Genomic DNA, 27,466 nt, shown 5'->3' with positions numbered 1-27,466 from the left:
ATTTGCTACGGTTGTGCGGAAAGAACGAGCCGCCCTTTTGTTGGAGACGCGAATGCAACACCCTAACGAAGGTGTTGCGCTGTTCGCTGAGGAGATGAAGATGCTGCTCCGGAGAGCTGACCCCGAAATGGCAGAAGATAAGAAGGTGCGCTTTCTGATGCGGGGAGTTAAACAAGAGCTCTTCGCTGGATTCATCCGCAACCCCCCTAAGACCGTCGCTGAGTTCGTCACCGAGGCTTCGACGATCGAGAGGACCTTGGATATGCGTTCGCGGCAATACGATAGACCACTCAACACCCTTCCGGTGAACCCGGTAAACGCCCCTGGACTGGCGACGGAAGACTTGCGGGAGACCATCCGCGCCGTCGTTCGCGAGGAACTGAGGAAATTGTTCCCAGAAACGCCGCAGCCCCGAATCGCCTCCCTCACTGACGTCGTCCGCGAGGAGGTTCAGTAAGCACTGGGGAATTCCACGCCGTCGGAAGCATCTTGCGAACCACAAGCGATGACCTACTCCGCTGCTGCTCGTCGACCCCGACCCGTCCCAACCCGTTATCAAGAGGCCCCGCCGTACCGCCGCCCAATGTCGCCCGCCCGACCCCCTGTAACACGAAACCAGGCGCCCAGGAAGACCGAGGTGTGGCGAACGCCAGATAATCGTCCGCTGTGCTACCACTGCGGAGAGGCCGACCACGTCTACCGCCGCTGCCCGTACAAGAGAGAGAGATATAAAGATGCAATGAAAGGCAGAGAGGTTAACCAGACGCACATCCGGTTTACTACCCTGCACTGGGGAAGGGATAAAGGCCCGTACAAGAGGCTAGGTTTGCGTGGGTTCTCTGTCGACACACTCCGCCCACGAGCCGGCCAGCGCCCATTTGAGATCGAAGAATACGTGTCGAACACCAGCCGTGGACCATCCCGTTTCAACCGTTCGCCGTCGCCCTACCCGTACCAATCCCCCAACCGTCGCAGCAATGCTGACTTCGACTGTGGAACCAAAGTTTGTATCAGGTGACGTTAATAGATGATGAAGGTAAATGAAACGACCAAACATGATAATCATGACGTGGAAGTCATGTGCGGCATAACATACCTCCACCTCTTAACGTTGTGCTGATTTTAAAGTGACTTATCCCCTTCCCCACTCGTGCTTCGCATATCATCTATTCCCACTCTTCGTGGGATCTGGCAATTTCTTAAAGATGATAGTTTTTCTTGGGGACCTTCTACGCAAAAGTTTTGGTCTGTGTGTCGGTACATTTGTCTGTTTGTCCTCCCTTAACGGTACTGGGTACTGTGAACGGCACTAGTCGTTAGGCCAAACGGCCGACCCCATCCGCAGCCCCCACAAATGTTGCTCAAGATTCAGTGTTCATACTTGTGCAATTTCCAAATAAAAAGCAATTATTGCGCATATCTGAGGCACCATAACAACACGTATATATTCTGTATGTGCGTATTTTACTAGAAAGGCAGACATAAGTAATTCCAAGGGCCGTAACGTTTATCACGCTGCGCTGACCATGCAACGCTTGCACGAAAAGACGAGTGTTTCCAACGCTTTGCTAAGACTGCACGGTGGTGTCATCTACCCGTCGTCTTGCGTTCTACAACTTATCACCTCTGAGACGGGCGCGCACGCCCGCCTCACTTTTCATTTTAATTCTCCGATTAGCATTTATCCTTAATATCGCCAAAACGCGATTCCCTCAAAACGACTGCGCTAAACATTTAGGTGCTTTTTATGACTGAAAATTCTTAAACTTAGTAGACACCAAGTGGGCCTACGCAGCGACAATGTAATCATAGTTTATCGTATGCATGTATGTCCAATTTCAGAATTAGGTCGTGTTTTATACCTCGAAGGGCCAGCGTGCAAAATCAATCCCCTGGTGCTTGTAGACAAAAGGAAGGAAAGTGAAAAAGGGGGAGAGGAGGGATGTTAACCAGTTTGTTAGAACCGGTATGCTACCTTGCACAGGAGGAAGGGATGGCGGAAAGTGAAAGAAGAGTAAAGAAAGAGAAGTGAAGCACAGACATGCACACAAAACACGTCACCACGCAGAGTGGCAGTCTTGTGCAGTATACGGCATCATTAAGAGTCTGTAGCCGCTCGTGTAAATATGTATGTTGTTGTTGTCTTTAGGAAATTAAGCAATGCCTTCGTCACTCGAATTCTCGATGACTTTTGAGGATGGCGCTGTTCGTATTTGCCTAGAGGATGTGAAATTCATGGCAGTGTTTTATACCAAGAAGCCTGACCCCCTTACGGTATAGCTAGCAGGTTCGGCAGTCTAACCATCTAAACAGATTTTAAAACGTGCGCATCTTCACTGAGATGATTACGGATTACAGATTCATTCCTAAATCAGGAAAATGATTAATGAGTCTTGGTCTCGGGTATATAGGCTTCACACTTTCTTTGTGCAAGAACAACTAGAACTTGTAAATGTTAACATATGTGGCATCACTCCAAATAACAACTCGGTTTACCTATTACCTTCTAGTTCCAAGCTTTAACCTCCTACATACCTAATACGCTTGTTAGATCATCTATTTAAACTGGGAATTGGTAATTAATCACCAGTTATGCAATTATGCGAGACGAAAAAGCAGGCGTAGGCATTCTCTCAAAGCCTTATATCTTGGTCATTTTCAGTGCGTCTCCCTGGTTATACCCCAATATTTCAAATAGAGCTCCTTGCAATTATTTTAGCCCTTCGAAATCTTCAAGTAAGTCGCAGTTACCAATTCGCTCTCTGTATGTAAATTTCCACCTTCAGCGAACGTTTTCGAGTCTCGAAATTAGAATGCATTTACTTCTTTCATTTCAGAAATCTAGCATACACTGCAGTTGGTTTGGTTGCTGGTCATCATGGAATTTTTTTTAATGAAAAGGCTGATGCATTCGTGTGGTGGTCCCGAGGAGGTTAAAAGTTTTTTAATTGCTGGAGTAAAAGCTTCCGCAATGCTTTGCCAGCAATGGTGAAGCCAGCTTTTGCCCTCGAATGATCTCAGCAACATGCTATTTCCTGGTGGTGCACTTTAAACATCAAGTGGCTTTGACCTGTCCCTCTAAAGCCTGCGTTAATCATAAATTAAAAGGTTGTTTCTGATGAAATAACCCACAGAGACAAATACCAGTGTTTTAATCTCCAAGAAAATTTGTCTCGAACTAGGGGCTTACTAAAGAAAACTAGCTATACAAGGACGCATTTGAGCACTGTCTAACCAAAAAAGGTTGCCACGTTAAACTTGCCGAGCGCGCGAGGACAATGCTCCGTCACAATTGCAGAACCCCCAACAGCTCATGATGCCCCTAGTAAGATGGCTGCTGCAGCCGCCATCTTACGGTGGGTATGACATCACTCGTTGGCGATATTTCCCACTCCAGCATTTTTTAAACCTCCTCGGGTGGTCATAATTGGTCCGGTACTGTACATTCTCCCTCACACTGATGCTTTTATTAGCGAATAAAAATTTCGCAAATATACATCACTTCAAAATTACATAAACATTATAGTTTACCAGTTCCAAAATAAGTTCAACTTTCTTTTTTATTCGGATAATAAATGTTGCCCCACTCAGAAATCGGAGTTGTCTTTCACAAAACTTTAATGCTGGATTCCTCCTCTTATTTTTACTAACACAGGTCTCGTTAGGTGCCGTCTCCTTTATGCTTTTACGGTCGAGAGCCAGAAAAAAATTGATCACTTTTTTTTTTTTACTTTTGCGGTCGTTCCACTATAGCTTTAGAAAAAAGCATCTCTAAATTTTTACCTGAAAATTAGGAATTACTCCCTATTGTCAAAGTATTCATTTTCTTTGAGCTTCATGTCTGGACCGCAGCAAAAAGAACGTTTTTGTTGCCGTCTAGGAATTTCTTAGAGATCCAACCAGAATTAATTATTAAGTTATTCTCAATCAAAAATTTCTTTGGACTTTTGACTGGTTTGATCGCATTGCATATAAGAATTACGTACTTACATAATCCTTAGACAATCAATTAGGTACTTTTGCGTCATCTAAACTTAATTTTATTATACGGCTTAAAGTGGCCAATCTCCAGTTGAGGATACTAGCCACTTGTAAAGGATCAAGCAAGCAAGCAAGGAAATAGCATAACATTTCATAACACCACGAAATCCTTGGCACTACCCCACAGTGGGTGTCAGGCACAGTATAAAGCGAACACGAGAAAGTGCGTGATCGCTGCGTGAGCTCCCGCCTGCTCGAGCTGCGCGAGCCACAGTATACGCAGCGGCGAATGTCGACCCGAAGAATGCTCTGGCGTAGAGCGTGGCTCCTGCTGTCGCTCCCCTTCCCGGCCCAGCCGCAGGAACAGCCGTCGTCATCAGTTCGTCCCGGAGGCCCCGACCTAAGACTTTGGCAGCTTGCGGATACAACGACGTCGCCCCTGCCGCCGAACATTCCGAGACCCGCGGACTTCTGCCAGAAGCCGCCGTACAACGACTCGCACGTCATGTGCATGACGCAGCCCTTGACCGATTGCATCACGTACTTCGTCAACTCAACCTTACTGAGCGAAAGCGTCCTGTGGATGCACAACCACTACAGGTCCCACCTGGCCCTGGGTCGACTCGCCGACTTTCCCACGGCCGGCGTCATGCTCCAACTGCGCTGGGACGACGAATTGGCTAGGGTCGCCGAGGCCAAGGCCCGGCTGTGCGCCGACGAACTCGGCAGCCTGAACGTCCACGTGGGAGGCATCTGGACAGTCGACTTCCCCGACGTGGGCATCAGCATGCACCCGCAGAAAACGGATGACGAGACGGCATCCGTCATATGGCGCTTCGTGGTGCGTGACTGGTTTGACCAGAGCATCTCCTTCCCCAAGGAACATGTCGCCAAGTTCGTCGAGACGTCCGGTACCGAGCAGTTTGTCCAGCTGGCCGCCGCCGACACGTGCGCCGTCGGATGCAGCTACACGCGCAACATCATGCCCAAGACGGCCCTGCCGCAGAAGTACTTCCACATCTACGTCTGTCTCTACGGGCCCAGGGCGCCCCTGGTGGGAACGCCGCTGTATTACACGGCACCATACTGCTCGCTCTGTCCGCAGGACACAATATGCGACGTTCCTTGTGGACTCTGCGTACTAAGGAGCTGGATACCGCCCCCTCCCCAGGCACCCGCCACCACCAGAGCCCAAGAAGGATGACGGGAATAGCACTGGGAAGCAGGCGGCCTCCGAGGCTGTCACCGTCGTCGTCTCCGTGGTGTCCCCGATTGCCATGGCCCTGCTGGCCCTCTACGGCTGGCGCCAAGGTGACGCCTGAGAGGCAGCACTACAGGCTGCTGCCACGTTGGGCACCCATTTGGCCACCACAATGGTTTTCGGGCGGCAGGAACTTTTTTTAATTTTTTAACATTTTTGACGCGCGTGTATTGTACACATATTTTTTTGTATTTCACGTACCTTTGTTTCACACATTTTATTTAATATCTCGAACTACAGTAAAATGCCATGAATTTTCGCCAGTGCACCCGAGGCTATTGTATTTAACTTTATTGTACCATCTTCCATTTAATGTAGCAGTGTCACTTGAGCGTTTATTTCTTAATCTCGACCGATCCTGATTGCGCTCGATTCAGATTAGGTTTAAGAAAATACTCAAGGGCGAGTTAAATACCCGATGTCTTCTCTGTTTTAGGGTTAAATAGGAACTTATACTTCACTTATACCTAACATCTACCCACTTGACATGGGTAGATGACATGGCGGCGTAGATGACATGCTATGCAGTTTTAATGATTGGCTTGTTATTAGCGCATGTACCTTCGTAAATCATGTAATGATGAACAAACTTTATTTAACGGCTATGATCTAATGGGCCGGTGCAAGTCTAAGAGTTCCAAATTCCACTAGTATACAGCAGATTCGTGCTCTTTTTTTCGCCGACTCGCTCGTAGAATTTCTCAGTCGCTTGGTGTGTTTTTCTTTATTTTTGGTGGGGGGGAGGTTATCTGCATTTTTCCAGCAAATTTATTACTTTCGTGGCCATCCATTTCGCCAACGTACGTTTTTTGATCACTAATGGCATGTCTGTGTATGGCTAAGTAGTTGATCGAGTGTATAACACGTGGAGGTTTCTCCCTTAAAGAGAGTGAAGATTCATAGTACCCCCCCCCCCCGTCCTACTGAGTGAATGCATTGGGCAGATTTTGGCCCCCTCCCCTTACCCTCCCTCCCCCTATGCGTGCGAAAACTCATGTTTGATTGTTGAAGTCAAACATCCGCTAATCATGCGCTGGCAAACGTGTCTTCAGCCGAATAGAAACTGCCTCGGAGACAATATTAATATGTAGCTGTGCGCTGTCGTTTATAGTTGCGGGAGTTTTCGCCGTACAACACAATTAGGTATTCTTCAAGCTCTCCTTCGTAACCTGAGAGCTATTTTTTATTCACAATTACAAACATTTTCAAGAATGGGAAAATAATGTTCCAGCTTATTTTGGGCTTGTTTTGTGACGAGTATATTAGCTTGTTTGCTCGGTGGTAGCTGCGGCGTCTTCGTCCTCCAGTATTAAGCGTGCTTGTGTTGGTGAGTCGGAGCTGACAGCGCGCGTCTTCCCAGATCGACCAGGGCAAACCGGAGTCCCAGTCAGTGAGTTCTCGAGCTGTATGCAGTGTTCGCCTTATTTAGCGCCGAAATAAAGACGTCCACACTACTGCGACACTACACTAGAGCTTACCGAGTGATGTAAATATGCGATGTTCATTGCACCGTTCAAAAGCGGATTGCCGACAGTGCAACCGCAACTGACGTTGCACAGTAAAAATTTTTGCACCCAAAAGGGTGTAAAAAGGGTGCTTTTACAAGAAAGAACCCTTTGCAACACCCTTTAACACCCATAAATGGTCGATTGAAAAAAAAGCACCCCTTTGTTTGGGTGCTTGCCTCAATAGCACCCTAAAATAGGATCTAAGGGTGCTTTTGTGCCTGAGAAGGGTGTAGGTGCCGATTCATCAGATGGAATATGCAGCATAAGAAGAACACATAATTATAATATTTGGGATTTTACACGTCTCAAAAACCTCGATATGATTATGAGGGCCGTCGTAGTGGAAAGCTGCAGAGATTTTCACCATTTGGTGTTCTTTAATGAGCGCTCATATCGCACAGTGCAAAGGCTTCTACCTTTTCGCCTCCGCCTTAATTCGACTGCCACGGCCGGCATCGAACCCGCGACCTTCGGATTGGCGGCCGAGCAGCGCAGCTACTGCACGAGTATGTGGACCTTGCGTTAAATGACGGCCTAATTGACTTAGAATGTGTGAAGGTGCTCTCCGAATACAGCAGAATGTCAGCAGAAGCAAATCACGTTTCATCTATAATGGCAATTAACTGCAATCTATGCTACGAAAGCTTTCCTTAGCGTTGGTTATAAGCTGCATGTTTGCTATGGATTATATACACACAAATAATGTTCGCCCGAGTATGGGTGTGTGTGCGTGTAAGCGCGATTGTGTGTACACCCGTGCATGTGTGCGTGCGCGTGTATGTGCGAGTCCGTGCTTGTGTTAAGCGTGCCTGTGCACATGTGTACGCCCATGCATGCGTGCGTTTACGGTCGCGTGTGTGTGTGGCCGTATGTGTGTATACGTGTATGTGTGTGCGCCTGTGAATAAGTATGCGTGTGTATCAGCCCGTGTGCCCTCGAATTTCGTGTGTGTGTGTGTGTGTGTGCGGGGGGGGAGGCACTGCTTCTTATTGTTTAAGGTCCCACAGCTGTTCAGACTGGGAGTCTATATGGGAGGTGGCTTAAGGAATGGCGGTGGTCAACGCACTGTACATGGACTATTCAGTACATGGAAAACAGCTGCACATTTTCGTACCTGATCATTGCTTACGAACTTGCTGTGGTAGCTGATTAGGTCCGCTGAGGTGCTTCTACGCTCGAAAACGTGGGTTATGACCAATTCCCACGGAAAGTTGTCACTGCACTTATGCACAACCATCGTTTATATTAACAACGTTTAACAAGAACGTGCCCTGCCTTTGCTACAGGTGCTTAGCTAGCTCATTGGGTAACCATATGGAATTATGTGCTGATCATGTGGTCAGCAAAAAGTTTGTTATAACAACCTCGGCACGTTTCGTGGTGCGTGACAAGCCTTCTAAACATCCGCGACTGTGGATTAATTTGTTCCAGCTTCGACTACGCATTCAGTGTTTGCGGCACCATACGCGGAAGTGCCAGACACAGACAATGCAAAAGGAAATTCCTCTGGAAAAAGGTGTAGCGATGCTCTCCCGCTAATGCCACCGAGGACGAAATAATTATTGTTTCTGGCCATTCCATGGTGCACTTTGTTATCCGCAAGTTTTGCTTCACTATTTTTCGCCCACTGCAATCGAAATCCGTCAAAATACTCAAAGAACCCGAGGCTGGTAAATAACCTGCGTCGCTGTGTGACTGGCTGGAAGGAGAGTTGCCATTTACAAGCTGTCATTCCGCGACGAACGGCCGTCCGCCGTATGCGCCATGGCGTTTGCCTTTCGGCGCCGTCCTGGCGGGTTTCCCGCTCCTCCCCCCCCCCCGCTCACCCCGGCCAGCGTTGCTCCCACAACGGCGGCGTAGATGAGCGAATAGTTGCGTCACCGAACACCTGCATCGACAGCTGCGGCGCTGCCGCCAGTGCCTCCTCCTTCTCTCTCTCAACGTCGCTCTCTCTGTCTCATCGTCTTTCAAATGCGTTGCGTTGGTCTGGGGTCTTGGTCGCTGTGTGTGTTCTAGCGAACAGGCGCATATTCACTGGTGGTCACGCATGACACCGTGTTCCAAGTGACGCTCGGATTAAGGAATATTCATGGAGTCGCGGACACGGACAACGTGGGCCTGTTAACGGTGAGTGTACTGTTTTCGTAGGTAGTAATCATGCAGCGCTAGCTGGGCGCCTGCAGCAGCTCTGCCGAAGTAGGCTGCCAGCCATTTACAACAGCATGCGTTCGCGGGCCTGTTGAAGATGCCCGATTAAACGTGTGGCTTAACGAGTTCACACTGCTATGCGCGATGTTGTGTAAGTGCCTGCATCACTCATACAGTGAGTGATGTGATCACTTAACAAGGGCGGGATTAGTTGCTGATCGCACATTGTCTCTACACTGCACAAAGGGATTGATATTGTTTTAAGATGTGCTTTGGGCTACATCGTAATAACATTTCTATTATTACTCAAATGTGCAACGTGCTTCTGTAGGTGTAAGCGTAAAAAAAGAAGGAAAAAGCGAAAATTATGTACAGAGGCGCACTGTACGAAATGGCTTTTTTTTCTTAAAGACGGTATAGTGGAGGTGCTGATATGCCGCGATGCTCCCAGCACGTGCGCCTCGGTCTTTTAAGCTATTTAGGACAAGTGCCACCAGCAACAGGGAAAGATCTAGCAGACTTCCAAAGGCGCGTTGTTGTGGCCATCGCCGTGCGTTGTTTTCCCTCGTTTCTGTTTGCTGTTTTCGTGCTTCGCTTTCATCTGTGATAATGTTCGGCGTTATAACAGAATCGAGAGAGTAAACGTGACTGTTGGAGCTATGTGCGGTAGCTCTAGCATAAGCCATGGCTGCTGCAACGTAGTCGGCGTCCGCGCGCGTTGGTGTCGTTCGAGCGCTCTTACTTGCGTGATTGTGTTTAACTGTGTATTTAGGCACGGGTTACGTTTGTAAATCCCGTAGTCAATAATCGCTAATAGCGTGCCCCTGATTGCCATCAGAGGATGGGCTTGGTTGTCTAAATATGCCAGACGCTTTTTCTGAAAGCAAGCATTGAATTTTTTTTTAAAAGAAGTACTTTCAAACGTGCAAGGCAGTGCCTATTGCAGGCCCGCAACTCTTTAAAAACTGGACGAGCTATCACATCTTTTATCAAATTACAATGAATTAAGATGATTGAATTCTAGAATACGAATTTATGTGCTAGATTAGGTGCACAAAACACATGTTCGCAGCCTTACGTCTAGAAAGCAGGCAAATAGGAAGCACAGCGTCAAATTTGGATTAGATTCCATTGACGGAGCGTCTTGTGAGAGTAGAAAGAACGAGAAAATTGTTAATTTTTGATGCCCTTATAGAGGCAGTCGGAATTGCACTGATTGGTGACTTCTAACAATTCCTCAGATTGTTAGAGGCGTGATTAAAGTCAGTAAATCTTTTACTTTTTTTTGCAGACCTCTTCGCTAGAGCCACGCCCACGATCATTTGTTCTCATGTAAAAGAAAAAGCAGAGATGTCTTCACTGTTTGTACATGAAGAGGTAAGTTTCTTGTGCATTTTGATTATTGTTACATGTTCTGAACGTTTGTACTTTAGGAATTGTTTTTCACGCTGGCTCACTGTATACCCTAGAAGGAATTTGATTCTTAGGTGAGTTCAGGCTTTCGTAAGTGCCATTTTTTAGCTGTAGTCTTACACTTCACCTCATTTCGGGAATTTGCTGTATGCTGGAAAACTCTTATCTTTATCATACGAAATTATTGGAATGTATGGGTTGTATGTTTCGAGTTCAGTGTAATGTCAATTACACGCCATTTTGAAGGATACACACTACACATTCTTTATATATGATGCTGCCAGAACAGCACGAACATCCTTTTATGAGAAGTCATATTTGCTCTTATTACAGGATGAGAGGGTGCCGCTGACGTCCTGCCTAGTCTACCCCCCGGCCCCAGCCTAGAGCAAGCCGACTTCCTGAACCTCCACATGGATAACCGAAAAACCTTCCGTGTCAGTAATGACGAAGAAGGAGTGACAGCACTGATGAGTTCATTTTTTTTATTTTCAACATTGTCTACGGCCGCAAGGCCTTTAACATCCACTGTGATTGAGCGGCTTTTTCTCGGCGTGAGTTTGGAGTTTATCAAAGAAGCTGTTCAGGCAGTACGACGCTGAAAATTTTAGTGTCACAATGCCTCAACAACTTTTTCTAGTGTGGTCATGGTAGATGAACAAACATTTTTATTTGTGTAAGTTATTTTGCTTAAATATAGCTGGACCATTCCATGTCAAACGTCCCAGCCACTTTGGCGACCATCTGAATTGTATTTGAAAAAAAAAGTGCTGACTTACTGCGTTGAAAACAGTGAACTGCTAGAATATTTCAGCGAGAAAAAAAGTTTTGTTCATGTGGCTGGCTTATAACTTCCTGGCATAATGCCGTCTGTTTGCTGTTTGTGGAAAATTCCGTTTTAAAACTACCGCTTATTTTTTCTAAAGCAAATTCGGTCTACCTGTCAAGTAAATGTGCTTCTGTAAGGTATTTGAAGCTCAATAATAATAGTGCAATTCTTTTGCCACATTCGCTTCCAAGAATAAAGCCAAAATGTGTTATGTTTGCATTTTTTATTGCAATATTGCACTTTGTATGAATATCTGAGCAGTGAATACTTACTCTACAGAAGGTATATTTTGAGGAAAAATAACTTTTAGACCTCTCAAGCTGCTGAAATATACGAGAAAATATCACGAATTTTACAAAATTGTGATTTTTGTCCGTATTGAGATGCAATTTGCTCCATGTTGTGATACAATGAAAACTCATCATTATACCTAAATTGTAAAAAAATGAAATTTTTTCTGTAATAAAAATCTTATCGCAAAAAGGACAGGAAAGAGCGCTGTCAACTGAATTTTATTGAAGGTGCTACGAGCGTTTTTATACTGAGCACAAGACCAGGGCTCATATGCAACAACACATGTGTGACCATGACAAAATAATTTTAACCGAGAAAAGAGTACTCTTTTTCGGAAAAGATAAGTGAAGGTGTACTGATGCATTGATGCTTGGCCTTCCTGATAAAAAGTTCTAAAATGTCTCATTTTTCTGCTTGCTTTTTTTTCAAAAACCGTGTTTTATGAAACCTAGGACTACACTTACATTCTTTACGGTGCCCGGCCATGAGACTACTATAGCCCTTCTTAACATTTAAAGCATGCTGTCTTGCTTGATCATAGAAGCATTGCCCAGTTTGTCCTATGTTTATTTTTCCACATGTTAGCGGCATCTTATACACATTAGATTGACATTCAGTAAACCCATTCTAGTGACGAATGGTGCAAGATTGACTATTCCTGTTGCTGTAAGTACATGCACTTTTGAAAGCTTGCAAGGGGTGGAAAACAACAATGTCATATCTGCTGGCTCTTTTCCTAAAATTGTGAGACACCTTATGTACGTAGTACCGTGTGACATGCAAAGGTGATTGGTCATTCTCTTTTTCTTTTAATCCTGTTTCCTTTAACTTTACTTTCTGCAGGAGGGTTTCGCAAACAAGTGTGATGATGCTGTTGGGGTATTGGCTGGTGCTATCAGCCCAGGAGTGCTAAGAATGTTCTGCCTTTTCATAGTGGGCATTCAAAATTAGTAGAAAGAGGAATTGGTACCACATGTACTCAGGCCACCCTTCAGAAGTCATGTTAGCACAAGGGTGAGGTCAGGTTTAAAAACCAGATTAAAAGACTAAAAGATGCTGGGTATCCCAACAGAATCATCACACCCGTTTGCAAGACCCTCCTGCAGAAAGTAAAGTTAAAGAAGACAGGACCAACAAAAACAATGACCAAAACCTTTGCATGTTATACCACATCATGTGTCTCACAATTGAAAAAATAGCCAGCAGATATGATATTAGCATGTTGTTTTCCACCCCTTGCAAGCTTTCAAAAGTGTGTGTACTAAACAGCAACAGGAATAGTCAATCTTGCCCCATTGGTCACGATAATAGGTTTACTTAATGCCAATTTAACGTTTGTAGAAGTATTTTTTATCAGGTAAACCAATGATCAGTGCATCACTACACGTTCACTTATCCTTTCCGAGAGGGAGTATTTTTTTCACAGTTAAGATTATTTTGTAGTGCTCACACGTGTCGTCGCGCATGAACACGGTTCTTGTACTCCGTTTAAAAGCGCTCGTAGCACAATAATTAAATTCAGTTGACAGTCGGTGCTCTTTCCTGTCCTTTCTGTCTCTTCCTAAAGTTGTCGCGCTGTGACTAGCACACAACCACGATGAACCAACTCTGCCAAATTAATCTCTTGTTACGTAACACGTAGACCGAGTTTCGTATGGAAAGAAGGAGCGGTGCTTTTAAAATAAAATTTTTCACATACAACACCTAGACGGCATTCCAGGAAGTTCAGAGGGCAGCCACGTGACCAAATATTTTTCCTCTCCTAAATATTCCAGAAGTTCACTATTTTCAATGCAGCACGAGTTTTTCGAATACATTTGAGATGGTTGCCAAAATGGCTGGGATATTTTGCATAAAGTGACCCAGCTGTGTCATTAGCCATAATTATGCATTACCTCTTGTTTTTTGTGTGTTTTGACTCAGTTTTGTGTTCGTTTTTAGCTTATTGTGTTTCTGATCATTGTATTGGTTTCTTAAGTATTCGCTAAAGTTATATGTGCGAAAACCCGTATATGTTTGCATGTACATCATTTCTCATAACCAATTGTTATACATCCAGGAATACAAAACTTAATCCACTGTGATTGTATACATTTGAAAACACTATCCATATATATTTTTGTGTGCATCACTTCTTGGGAACGATTGTGTACATGAAGGCGTATATAGTGAAATCATGGTGATCGTATATATTTGAAAGAATCATAAGTATATATTTTCCTGTATTTCATTCCTATTAACCGATTGTGTACATGAAGTAGCATTAAACTGGAAACCACTGGGATTGTAGATACTTGAAAAAATTATAAGGATATATTAGCGTATATTTCATTTGTAGCCTCTATGTACTTGAAGCAGTATACTAAACAGAAACCAGTGTAATTGTATGTTGCAAAGAATTGTCAATGAAGTGAAACTGAATAAATATAATAAACATTTGAGGTGTTGCATGTGTAGTGTACGTATACGTGAACGTATATCTGGTGAAAAAGTTGTGTGGCAGAAGAAAAGTTCATGTTTTATTTGCCTATTAAATAAACGCAATATGCAAGGACAGCAAGGCTTCATTTTCTGTAACGCGCATTATGCATATACTGTGAAGTATATATAGATCCAGCACAGGTTCATACACGATAGTACGCGTTTATATTTTTGCCCAGACGCAATGAATGGAGCTCGACAGGTGGCGCACCATTGATAATCAGGACCACTTTCTTCAAGTAGTGTGTAATCAGTGCATGCTGATATCTATTAGTGCAGTCTAAAAGAATACTGGCACCCCTGCCATGGGCACTCAACACCCTTGTGCACCCTTCTCGCACCCTCCTCAGAGGGTGCTAAAAAAGTGATGGACATCGAAGGCACTCTTCCTTAAGGGTGTTTTTGTAACACCCTACAGTTTTTTACATGTACACCCTATTTTAAGGGTGCATGAAAAAGCACCCTTTTTGGAAGGTGCTGAATTAACACCCTTAGGGTGTCGTCCACGGGACAAGCTCATTTACACCCTTCTGGGTGTAAAAATTTTTACTGTGTGGACAAGCACCAAAGATGCACTGTTTGGCAGACGTTGATGCAGCACATTTATTTACAACCTGTGTTCCGCGGCTGCTGTCCGGGGGTGGTTGCAGCTGGTGTATACTACTGACTCGGTCCATAATGTGCGTTATATATCGAAATGAAGACCGCGTTATAATGCGCTGATGCTCAAATTCGCTACAATAGATTATCATTTCCCTTAGCAACCGAGTACAAGCTCTGTCATCGAGTCCAACCCGCTCGTCACGTAAGGCATACATGCGACACGCTCGCGTGCTCGAGAATGCCGGGTCCGTGTCGTGGCGGTGACCACCGTTCAACTGGGTGACGTCACGGTGTCTTCACAGAAGACCCGGCCGGGTGGGAGAGCCGCTTATTCAGGGCACCTCTATGGCCTCCTGGGTGACGTAGATGATCACAGTACTTATGAGCGAGCTGACGACGTCAACTGCGGTGAAGTCAATTTCTCATGTGGAGAGCTTAGGATAACGCTGCAGTCATTACAAAGAACACATGCTGTAGATCAATTTAAAGAACGCGTTGCGACAAGAAGACTTTAGACGACCTTAAAGATCCGTTTAAGTGTCATTATCGGCACTGAACCGAAAATCGCGGGTTCGATCCCAACTGTGGCGGTCACATTTCGATGGAAGCGAAATGGTAAGAGGCCCGTGAACTGTATGATGTCCGTGCACCTCAAAGAACACCAGAAGGTCAAAATTGGCGGAGCCTTCCGCTACGGCATCCCTGATAATTACATCGTGGTTTTTGGACGTAAAACCACCGATATTATTATCAGGTGTCCATATTCAGCGTTCACTGAACCGTAGTGGCTGTGCACCATCTTGGCAGCACATACGTAAGTTGGCCGGACACACTCTATCGCATGGTCTGGGAACTGCCACAAGGAGCAATCGCAAAGCCTGTATGCAATCGCTAACGGAGCACCAGTGGGATGCACAGCTGACAAGCCCAATTTTCCGAGACCAGCTATCAGCTGATTCATATGTGGATTTGCAATCTATTATTGCATGCGACGTCGTGGAAGCGCAAGATAGCTCCAGCATGGCGGCGTAGATGACATCAAGGCAACATAATCACGCAGCAGTTTACCTACTTCGGTGTTCGTTACGGCGTCGCTGGAATTTTAAATGGATATCTGCGCACGAATAACGAAGGAACGAGCTTGCCACGCACTGATAACGCTAACGCGACGTTGCAAAGTTCGCGTCCCGCCAACATTGGCGTTCCAACAGGGCTGCTTCATCGGCGTCAGTGTGAACTATCTATTGGCTATCACTACCTATCAGCTTAAACCCATGGCTGTGTACAAAGAGGTGGCCTCCTACCGAACCTCGTAAAGTAAAATGTTTAGCTAACACTCTTGAGGCATTGTCTATAGCTCGTCTTAAACAAGACGTCTTACCTAGGTAGAGAAAGATGGGAATCGAGATGGTGATCGCCATGGTGACCAGAGTGAACAGCGCGCAGATGTAGCAGCTCTCCCGCCCGGCGCTGGCTTGCCTGCGAGTTCCACGAGATGTATTTAGTGAGAACAAACATCGATAGGAATTATACATCGCCAATAAAGTGACAATAGGCTAACGTTGAGGGATTGAGAATTATGGCTAACTTGCATTCAAAGCTCATCAGTGACAACGTAGTCCCCTCTCAGCCATTCAAACACGCACCTTTGATGCATTGGCTGAGAATATTTTGAAAACAGGACCTTGTCGCAACACACTTCAGCAATTTTCAGTGAGGAGATGTAAATGTAAGTATCATACCTTCGTCATCCGTTCACGCCCTGTAATACCAAATTTTGTATAAGTGAAGCTAGCGAAACGGCCGCCAGCACATCATAAGCGTGGGAGGAGTCATGTTGTTAGATGACACGCATCTCATGATTATCATGTTTGCACCATCCGCATAGCTTCGTCATCCATTCACGTACCGTAATACAAAATTTATTCTAGGTGACGCTAGCGTAATGATCGCGAGCGCATCGTGAGCGTGGCATGTAGCCATGTTGTTACATGACACTCATGTCATGATTTTCATGTTAGGGTCTGTCGCTTGTGTTCGCCATGCAATCATATCATACCATGCCAGTGACGTAGACATGTCATGTGAACGAAACCACCGCAAGAGCAGCAGTACCATAAAATGAAAATAATGATATATATGTCATGATTTTCATGTTATGACTAGTCAAGCTTGTGTTCAAAATCAATCAAGGCAACAAATTTTTGTGTGTAAGGCGCGACCCCGACCAAAAATGGAGAAAGATAGACACACGGAACTCCACTTCCAATTATGTTTATTCAGAAAGGACCGTAGTATACTCGCAACTCTGAAAAAAGCTCCGCGTGCTGACAACACTGGTCGAAAAAACAAAGATGGCTACGCTGAACAGGGTAAATGCGGCACTTTCACTTGCCGTTGTGCTGAATTTTCTTGATTGTGGCGTTGGATCACGTTGCTTCATCGAAGGCGAGAAGGTTCTGGCTGCAAACCACCTCGTTCTCATGGACATAAAGGATTTCACTGGCAAAACAGGGGAAATAATTGCGCTGTGCACGCAAATAGCGCGTTTTCGGCAACCTGTCAAGCGAGCCCAAGGTTGAAGAAAGCAACTGCCTATGAGTAGCGGGCCTCTCCAAAAGGTGCTGGCACTTTTCCGCTGCATTGATTGCTACACTGCTACATGCAAGGCCTTAGCAGTTGCCCCACCGCGGTGGTCTAGGTACTCGGCTGCACTTTCAATGGAGGCGAAAATGCTGTAGGCCCATGTGCTCAAATTTGGGGGCACGTTAAAGGACCTCGGGTGGTCGAAATTTTCGGAGCCCTCCACTACGGCGTCTTTCATGATCATATGGTGGTTTTGGGATGTTAAACCCAATATATCAATCAATCAAGGCCTTCACAGTACTCGAGGTTACTATGCTGTGACTGATTGATTGATTGATTGATTGATTGATTGATATATATTGAATTGTGTTGTGTTATGTATTGAATTATGTTGATTTGTATTGACTTGTGTATTGAACCTGTATTGAATTTGTGTTCATGCTCTAAAGATATACTGAGTGTTGTGCTATATTTTGGTCTGGGCGGGGATTGGCGCATTGTCAGGCGTTTAGTTGCCTTTTCGCCCCTTCCTTCCCATCAATTCATTGGATAAAGATGTATGCTTCAATGATGAATAAACTTCAACTTCAACCTTAGCCTCTAGACCACCACAACAGGGCAACTATGCTATGACTCGTGCTGACAATTGCGTGCATCCCATTGAGTTCCGTTGTGCCGTCAAAAGCTAAATACGCATGCCGACCACTTGATTAAAAAACAGAGCTCTGCCTGGGCCAGAGTATCTTAAGATAAGGCAAATCGTCGTTTAAATTTAATTGAAGTGCACCTTTCTTTTTCCTTCCTTCTTGTTCAGCGATCCATGTTATTAGGTTTTTGATGAATAAGTGTGCTAGCACTCACTCGTTCGTCTTGGCAGTAGTTGACATTGATAGCAGATATATGCACGCACACTACGAATGCACAGACATCATGTATGCGCCCGAACATAGATTACATACACGCACGCGCGACTTTCGCGAGTGCGCGTTCATGTGCGTGCATCTGAACACATATGCGAAATTAAAAAAAAAAATAGTTCAGGGGAAAGGATTAACGCAGCTTACTCTGAGAATGGGCAGCACTACGACTTGCGCAGAAAACGAGCGTATACACGAGAAAATACTCACACACGTAATCAAACAAATTCGTTAAATCACTTTTACAAACGCAACTATGCATACTCCACGCTTATATAAAAGCCCGAATATTGATAATAATGTGAACACGTTAAATAATTGCGTACTCGCCGAGGAGAACTGAGTCGTCGCGTGCGAATTTATTACACCAAACTACCGTAGTGTACGTATTGTGACGGACACTACAGTTTCATTCGGTTCGCCATAGACGGAGTGAGCTCAACCTGCTCGAAAATGACTCACTACACTTCGGAATTGGAACCAACGTACGCACGATCCGAAAACTAGCGCCGTGACCAATAACAAAGACAGGCATGCCAGCAGATCTTATAGCCTCGGATAGCACAGTGCAGCAGAGGGGTCAGAAGAGTATACTCTCCGCAGTCTTGGCCTTAGTGTGAGAAAATGTCCTACTTTTTTGTCTTCGCAGTATAAGTTCTCTCTATACACGCAGCCTCACCACCACCACCACCACCACCACCACCACCACCACCACCACCACCACCACCATCATCATCATCATCATCATCATCATCATCATCATCATCATCAGCCTGAATACATCCACTGCAGGACAAAGGCCTTTCCCATGTTCCGCCAGTCAACTCGGTCCTGTGTTTGCTGCTGCCAATTCATACCCGCAAACTTGTTAATCTCATCTGCCAACCAAACCATCTGTCTCCCCCTAACCCGCTTCTCTTCTCTGGGAATCCAGTTAGTCACCCTTAATGGCCAGCGGTTATCCTGTCTACGTGCTACATGCCTCGCCCATGTCCATTTCCTCTTCTTGATTTCAACTATGATATCCTTAACCCCGGTTTGTTCCCTCATCCGCTCTGCTCTCTTCTTGTTTCTTAAGGTTACACATACCATTTTCCTTTCCATTGCTCCCTGTGTTGTCCTCACTTTAAGCGGAACCCTCTTTGTAAGTCTCCAGGTTTCTGTTCCGCAGCTAACTACCAGCAAGATGCAGCTGTTATATACCTTCCTCATGAGGGATAGTGGCAATCTACCTGTGATAATCTGAGAGTGCTTGCCAAATGTGCTCCACCCCACTCTTATTCTTCTAGTTACTTCAGTCTCGTGGTTTGGCTCCGCGGTTATTACCTGTCTTAAGTAGACATAGTATTTTACAACTTCAAGTGCACTATTACCTTTCTCGAAGCGCTGTTCTTCCGAGGTTGTTGTACATTACTTTCGTTTCCTGCAGATTATATTAAGACCTATTTTTCTGCTCTACTTGCCTAACTTCGTTATAATGAGTTGCAATTCGTCCCCTGAGTTACTCAGCAATGCAATGTCATTGGCGAAGCGCAGGTTACCAAGGTACTCTCCATTAAATCTTATCCCTAACTGTTCCCATTCTAGGCCTCTGAAAACCTCCTGTAACCGCGTGGTAAATAGCATTGGGGAGGTCGTATCGCCCTGCCTTACACCTTTCTTGATTTGTATTCTGTTGCTTTCTTTATGAAGCAATATGGTAGCAGTTGATTTCCTGTAGATTTCTTTCAGGGTGTTTATATATACTTCATTGACGCCCCGATTCCGCAATGTCTGCATGACTGCTATTTCTACTGAATCAAACGCCTTCTCGTAATCTATAAAGGCTATGTATAGTGATTGGCTATATTCTGAGCATTTTTCTATTACCTGATTGATAGTATGAATGTGGTCGATTGTTGAGTAGCTTGTTCGAAATTCTGTTTGTTCCTTTGTTTTATTGAATTCTAATGTTTTCTTGACTCTGTTAGCAATTACCTTTGTAAATAGCTTGTATAATACGGAGAGCAAGCTGATCGGCCTGTAATTCTTCAAGTTCGTGTCATCTCCTTTCTTATCTATTAAGATGATGTTAGCATTCTTCCAAGACTCTGGTACTCTTCCCGTCAGGAGGCACCTCGTAAACAAGGTGGATAGTTTTTCTAACACAATCTGTCCTCAATCTTTCAGCAGATCTGATGTTACCTGGTCCTCACCAGCAGCTTTACCTCTTTGCATGCTGCCACAGGTCCCAATAATTAGTGAGGCAATCGCCGGGCTAATTCCAAGGGCCGAAGTATCGGCCCCCGAACTGCACCACGAAGGCGTGGACAATTTAGAATTGGTCCTATTTGGCGTGTCAGCGGACACTGGGTGTGGCCCAAAGAACAAGTAAGAGCCGAGAGTTGTTTAACAAAACAAAATTATATTCTCAAATATGGCAGACGATTCTCAAATATTTTCAAATATATTCTCAAATATGTATCAAACGATACACAAATATGCACACTCGACAGTAGTTGAATACGATATGTCAACAATCAAAACAACGTACTACAGAGTACAAACAGCTACACTCCAAACAACGGACGCAAACAACAGTATGCGCTACAATGCAATCCCATGCATCGAAGAACCAAGACACTTAAAGACTAAAGAGTTCGAAAACTTATTCAGTCCAAAGTCCTTGGAACAAAGTCTGAATAATACTCTTCCAAGAATCACTCACTCAAAGTCCAGCGCTGTTGTCGATCCGCTGCCCCCGCAGTTTCTCTTCCAGGAGACCTTGTCTTCAAATGTCCGCACTCCAAGCACCAAACTTCTTCTTCTTCGGAAACACGTCGGCTTCCCACGCGTTGCGATTGCAGGACGCGTCTTCGCTCTCTGGCGGTAGCCTCACACTATTCTTCTGCTGGTAGCACCAGCCTTCATCCTTCAGGCGGAAACCCTCTTCATCACCTGCTTTGTCACTGATGACAAAAACCTTCATTGACACAGCAGAATGACCCTACGCACTATTGCACATAACTTCCTTCATCTCCTGCCTACGCACGCTGGCGTGAACTGTCTTCGTCTCCTGATCTCCCTTCTCCGCTGCTCGCTTGAATACCTTTCGCGCTAGATTCCAGAAAAATTCTAATCGTTTCGTTCGCACGAGGCACAGCCAAGGCTGGGGAAAGAGCGAGACGTTTCGAAGACCGTCCACGACACGTGACGCAACTCTATATCACCACGCCCCATTCATTCCAGATCTTTCCAGGGCTTGCTCGGCGGCGGATGTTAGGAGGTAGGTCGGCGAAACTACGCTTCCGAGGGGGAGAGACGGCACGCCCGGGGAGTCTTCGGATGCTTGTTTTCTTCTTTAGTGTTGACCTTGAGGCGCCGCTCCGGCGCCCGGCACCATCATCGCCGCCAGAACTCGGCGGCGCGCTCCCTTCTGAGCGCTCGTTTGTGACACATGCTCCCAAAGGCTTTTCTGACTTCTATCATTAATGGTGGGATGTCATCTGGGTTACTGCAAGTTCTTATAGTATTAAAGTCGGCGTTGTCACAGCTACTGTACAGGTCTCTGTAAAACTCCTCCGCTATTTCAACTATCCAATCCATATTGGTAGTGATTTTGCCTTGTTTGTCCCTTAGTGCATACAGCCGATTTTTGCCTATCCCAAGTTTCCTCTTCACTGCTTTGACGCATCTCCGTTTTTCAGAGCGTTCTCAATTCTGTCTATGTTATACCTTCTTACATCGGATACCTACGCTTATTAATCAACTTCGAAAGCTCTGCCAATTCTATTTTCTCTGTTGTGCTTGAGACTTTCATGCTTTGACGTTTTTTAACAAGGTTCCTCATCTCCTGGGACAGCTTGTCAGTGCCATGTCTAAGTACCGTACCTCCAACTTCCAATGAACACTCCGTAATGATACTCATCAGATTATCATTCATTGCGTCCACGCTAAGGTTGGTTTCCTCGATAAGAGCCGAGTATCTGTTCTGAAGTGAGACTCTGAATTCCTCTACTTACCCTCTCAGTGCTAGCTCATTTATTGGCTTCTTGCGTATCAGTTTCTGCTGTTTCTTCTTCAAGTCTAGGCGAATTCGAGACCGCACCATTCTTTGGTCACTGCATCGTACCTTGCCAAGCACTTCCACATCCTGCACAATGCCTGGGTGTGCACTCATTATAAAGGCTATTTCGTTCTTACTTTCGCCATTGGGGCTCCTCCATGTCGGTTTCCTCGTTTTTGGTAGAAGGCATTCAAAATCCGTAAATATTAAGTTCTGTGAATTCTACTAGTAGCTCTCCTCTGGAATATTTAGTACCGGTGCCATCATCTCCTACTGCCTGGTCTCTAGCCTGCTTCTTCCCTACCTTTGCAATAAAGTCTCCGATCAGTATAGTATACTGCGTTTTTACCTTACTCATTTCCAATTTCGCGTCTTCATAGAAGCTTCCAACTGAAGCGTCATCATGGCTGGCTGTAGGCGTGTAAGCTTGTACCATCTTTGTCTTGTACCTCTTATTGAGTTTAATTACGACACCTACCACCCTTTCATTAATGCTATAGTATTCCTCTATGTTGCCAGCTATGATTCTGTGAATAAGGAAACCCCCTGTCAGTTCTCTTCCGTCAGCCAAGCCCCGATAGCAAAGGACGTGCCCATTCTGTAGCACCGTATATGTATGATCTGTCCTCCTAACCTCACCGAGCCCTATTATATCCCTATTAACACCCTCTAGCTCCTCGAATAGTACAGCTAGACGTCCCTCACCAGACAAGGTTCTAGCCTCATCACATTACCTTGATTCATCTTCAGGATAACCATTCGGCTGTCTTGTCTTACTGCGCACAAACATAAATATTACACTCTCTCCTTTGTACATTTGCTGCTTATTTATTTCCTGTTTATTCATTATTATTATCGCAAATACTCTTCAAAATCATGTTTCAGCACTCCTCGGTCAATCCCCCAAGTTTATTTACGCACCATACGCAAAGGAAGTCATCCTCATTATCATCTCGCTCAGCGGTGTTGGCGGTTGATGATGTTTCCTCGAAGAATGGCCCAACCCACCACGGAATATCGGCCACGAAACGCGTGGCCAGTAAAATTTGTAGGGTGGGGGGAAGGGGGAGGCATGCGGAAAGTTTTTTTTTTATTTCAAAGTAAAAATATTTGTGGTTACATTGTTTTATTGAAATGTTAAACTCATGTAAAATCATAGAATTGCAAACACAGAGAAAACAAATGAATAAATGATAACAAATAAATAGATACGATTATAAGACCCTGGCAATCTTTCTGTCTGTTTTACGCATTTAAAAACAGTCGCATATATGCCCCCGTTGCAGTGCCCAGTGCCCACGTCTCCAAGGAAAACGATGCTCGTGGAAACGTGAACGCGCCAGAAGAAGAATATCGCAATTGCAAGGTGTGCACGTATTCGCCGAGCTTCGCAGTGCCTGCGTTTTTCTCAGCTGACAGCCATGCACTACCTGCCGAACCTGCGAAAGATCATCACCCGGAAGAAGAAGGAGAAGCCTTCGGTAAGCACGTACCCTAGTGCATTCGTACATCTGCATGATCAACCACGATCGAGATCACAGTACACGATCAGCTGGAGCGCTGAAAGTGAATGGCCTCCTTACTGGCATTTCTGTTCAGAGCTCCCCGGAGGCCATGTTTCTTACTCTGTGGCAAGGCTTACCTTTGAAGTGAAGCGACCAGACTTGGGCGGGACCTATGTCCCGGTTTTCCGGATGGAGTCTCGCAGCACCGACAGCCTTCCTGCGGGACGCTGTTTAGTCCCGCTTTCATCCGAAAAGCTGGCTCGCATTCGCTATCAGCTAGCCTGGCCATGAGATGTGCGAATCTTGTCGTGTTTCTCTCTCCAACTCATTTTCTGCAGTTGTGCCCGCGAATCTGCGATGCTAAGCCACAAAGGTATCAAGGAGCACGAGAACCCCTTCGGGCGTTGCACGAGTGTAGTCTACGAGAATTCTCCTGAGCTGTGACAAGTCCAAAAACAAACGGGACGGTGCAATAATGACCGCCTGAAGAAGCATGCCAATAACATTGGAAAAACTGACGGCGCGAGTCTTCCGGCGAATGTTAAGTCCCGATGATGACTGGCAGGTTTGGCGCAAGCTTATCGGCAAGAGCAGGATCAAACGACCAGAGAGCTACTACAAGCGTTTAAGATTAGAGGGAAGGGATCTGCCTGTGTCAGTGACACATCACTTGCACTATATAGATTCGAGTTATCCTTTTCCAATACACAGCTTCCAGGATGACATGTCCTCCCTTCACGCACCTGCGCATGCTCGGAAGCTTTCTTGGCTTGCAGCCTTCAATTGCTGTCAATACACAGTTGGTAGTTGGCACTCATCCTTCTTTCTTGATGTTTAAAGGGCTAATCACCAGGCCCCACACCGAATTTTAGTTAGACAGTGGAATTTGTTGGGTGTCCGATGAGGAACATTTTGCCACAAAAATTTTTCGAATTGGTTCATTACGAGCGGAGAAAACAGGTTTTTTGAAGCGGCTTGAAACGAGGATGAGAGGAGGCGAGCTCGAAACCCTTGCCGCTCCTCCGCGTAGCCTTCGTAAGCCAAATCTCTTCCCCACCCTCTCCAGCATCCAACCATGAGGTGACGTGCGCATGACGTTCGCAAACAAGTCCAACTCCCGAGCACACGAGCAGCGTTGCTTTGTTGACCAGCGTTATTTTGTGGTATTCTGCCTGTTTCTGCGGGATTGTTTGGAAACGCTGGCTTAGACGCGGTAGAGTAGATGAACACAATGAGTGCGCGAACGCGTAGGAGCGTTCCACGGCGGTCGTCTGCTCAATGCGCTGACCGCGGGGACCCGAACACATGCGAAACACTGGCACATTAGCCCCGCATCTCGTAGCATTTCACGGGAAAAATGAAGGAAAAACACGCATAATTTTTTATTGCGTCTCATTATTAATTTCAAGCTTTATTATTCTCTTAAAGCAACAAATACTTAAACTACGCATGTTGCGTTAAACAATTTTGGCCATGTCACGTGGTATACTGTTGAAAACGTCAGAGCAGAGTTGTCTACGTAGAGGACCAACGTCACCGCATTGCCGTGTACGTGGGGCCATTCCTACGCCCACGTCATGCCCTCATTTTCTAAGCGTGCACCGGCAGAGCGGAGGGGGAGCAGCGTTCATATGGAAAGTTGACCCGTTTCCGCAGAACGTAGCGTTGAAAATTTTGGCAGAAGTGATTATGAACGCCTTGTCTACGCATTGCGCTTGTCAGCTCAAAATTGTCAAATCTGGTGAGTGGCCCTTTAAAGCATTGCGCCGTAAATAGCATGTTCAGCTGAACAAAAAAACCTAATGGTCCCATTACAGCCATTTGGGACTACATATTTGACTAACGCTTCGGGCTGTCATTGCGCCACAGCAAGCCTCAATACTATCTCTCAGCGAAAAAAAAAATGGTAGGTCCCCGGCGAACTTTCGAAATAGAAACCAGTACCATAGCTGCGCCACCGCTATGGGAAGAGGGAAAAAAACACGAGTCGCCTCTTCTGTTTCTTTTTTTGTATCTCCCTACACCTGGCGCTCAATACATCAAATAGTTTCTTCAAAGTAATGCACTAAAAATCCCACGAACGAGTGCTGCAAAAAACAATTAGATGGTAAAACCTAAAACAGCCGCACTCCGTACAGCCTCAATCTGCTACTTTGTCTCCCAGCCCGCTAACAGCATTTCAGACTTTGTATTGGTGGGGGGGGGGGAGGAGACACAGTTGCCACCCTCAGATTTTCACAAGCCCCCCCCCCCCCTCCTCTCCTTCCACTTGCTTTTCCAAGACAAAACGCGTTAAAAACACAGTGTCTTTGTGCCCAGCCTACCTGTTCCCTCAAGGAACTTGACTGTCATGCGTGCATCCCAGTCCCCCAAGTTTAAAAAATCCTGGCACTGCCCCTGCATAAAATATTAAAAGCTTATACCAAGAGGGCGATCTACTTGCTACTAGAAATGATTTCCTAGGTTACAAGAGAATTAGACAATACAAACTACCAGGGAAGAATAGGCGAAAGAAAATGCTCCCCTGGTGGTCTGCATCGTCAAATTTTTCTTGTAACGTGCACCAACTAGCCCAACAACAAGTTTTACTAAGGTATAGCTGCCGTAAAACATGACGATCAGAATGACGATGACATCGACTGTGCGTGATGACCCTTTGCCTCGGCTTCTGCTCCACCAATACTCCAGAGGGTCAAGCTGCATCAACCCTTGGACTTCCACGCACACGCGAGCAAGGCATCCAGCACTTCGACCGCCACGTCTGCGGCTCCGCAACCGAACCAGCAGACGCCCCTCGGCAACCGACTCAGGCCCCAGCTGATACGCCAGCGCATGGTCGCGGCCGTTCCTGTGCCCGAGGAACTGAGACACTGGGCCCAAGACTTCCCCTGGCGTCGCACAATGTACACACTCGTCGCTCTGGCTTTGGTGGCCTCCATATGCGGGGCCGTGCTGCTTGTCGCCTGGAACACGGGCGCCGAAAAGCCCATCTGTGACGAGGCTTGCAGCGAATACACCATGGTATGGACTCGATCAGTCACGTGCAGTCGTGTGGGGGCGTGTGACCTGCTAGCGTTGCTCACATTTCACGCCAGGGGATTCACTGGAACTCTAATGTTGACGTCGCTGTCATTAATCGTGAGCGAAAAATCGGCGATGAAAAACTTTCCGCGTGCGAGGCCTGCTATCGATGCTCCTAAAACAGAGAGGAAACTCCCAGTCCTTCATTCGTCAGAGTGTGAAGGGGCACCGGTAGGTCAGGGAAGGAGCGGCGTTGGTCCGGCAGTAATCGAGAAATTTTAACACAAGGGCACAGCAGCGTGCGCCATCTTAACGGATATAGCAGATGTCTTGTATATAACTCTGTACGTGCTGCACCTTGGCTGCTATATAACTCTGTACGTGCTGCACCTTGGCTGCTATATAACTCTGTACGTGCGGCACCATGCCGTCTGCCGCCTCAACTTCGCGTTGAGGCGGCAGGCGGCACGAACGTTTCTTCGCTTGATGGAGCGGCCGTATTCTCTAACGCCAGAGTTCTGTAGTTGCGCCAGATCGGATCTTTACAGAGTTAGATGCAAACCCTACTTTGCAAATCATTCCAAATTATTTCTATCACACTCGACCCGCCGCGGTGGTCTAGTGGCAAAGGTACTCGGCTGCTGACCCGCAGGTCGCGGGCTCAAATCCCGGCTGCGGCGGCTGCATTTCCGATGGAGGCGGAAATGTCGTAGGCCCGTGTGCTCAGATTTGGGTGCACGTGAAAGGACCCCAGGTGGTCGAAATTTCCATAGCGCTCCCCTATGGCGTCTCTCGTAATCATATGGTGGTTTTGGGACGTTAAACCCCGCAAATCAATCAATTTATCTATCTATCACGCTCATTGCTTTGCCAT

General features: G+C 46.0%; 2 protein-coding genes across 2 annotated transcripts; both read left to right on the top strand.

Moving 5' to 3' along the window:
• Nucleotides 1-4,033: 4,033 nt before the first annotated feature.
• On the top strand, nt 4,034-5,211 carry LOC142766905 (venom allergen 5-like). Its single transcript, XM_075868110.1, has one exon. It carries the CDS (start codon nt 4,271-4,273, stop codon nt 5,183-5,185), a length of 915 nt encoding a protein of 304 aa, XP_075724225.1. The 5' UTR covers nt 4,034-4,270; the 3' UTR covers nt 5,186-5,211.
• Nucleotides 5,212-20,369: 15,158 nt separating this feature from the next.
• On the top strand, nt 20,370-26,941 carry LOC142767417 (uncharacterized). The gene is made up of 2 exons (XM_075869035.1): nt 20,370-23,547; nt 26,260-26,941. The coding sequence occupies exons 1-2, from the start codon at nt 23,488-23,490 to the stop codon at nt 26,872-26,874; spliced, it is 675 nt and encodes a 224-aa protein (XP_075725150.1). The 5' UTR covers nt 20,370-23,487; the 3' UTR covers nt 26,875-26,941.
• The last annotated feature ends 525 nt before the right edge of the window (nt 26,942-27,466 follow it).

Source organism: Rhipicephalus microplus, chromosome 7 (assembly GCF_043290135.1).
Source record: "Rhipicephalus microplus isolate Deutch F79 chromosome 7, USDA_Rmic, whole genome shotgun sequence".
In the NCBI taxonomy this organism is placed as follows: Eukaryota; Metazoa; Arthropoda; class Arachnida; order Ixodida; family Ixodidae; genus Rhipicephalus; species Rhipicephalus microplus.
The sequence above is the reverse complement of the archived record's forward strand: the minus strand, read 5'-3'. Positions and strand labels throughout refer to the sequence as shown.

Excerpts from the sequence above, each read along its gene's own strand:
- LOC142767417 (XM_075869035.1), top strand. The coding sequence starts at position 23,488 with ATGCACTACCTGCCGAACCTGCGAAAGATCATCACCCGGAAGAAGAAG. Across the intron at positions 23,548-26,259 it reads AGAAGAAGGAGAAGCCTTCG|AGGGTCAAGCTGCATCAACC; the intron begins GTAAGCACGTAC and ends CCAATACTCCAG.
- LOC142766905 (XM_075868110.1), top strand. The coding sequence starts at position 4,271 with ATGTCGACCCGAAGAATGCTCTGGCGTAGAGCGTGGCTCCTGCTGTCG.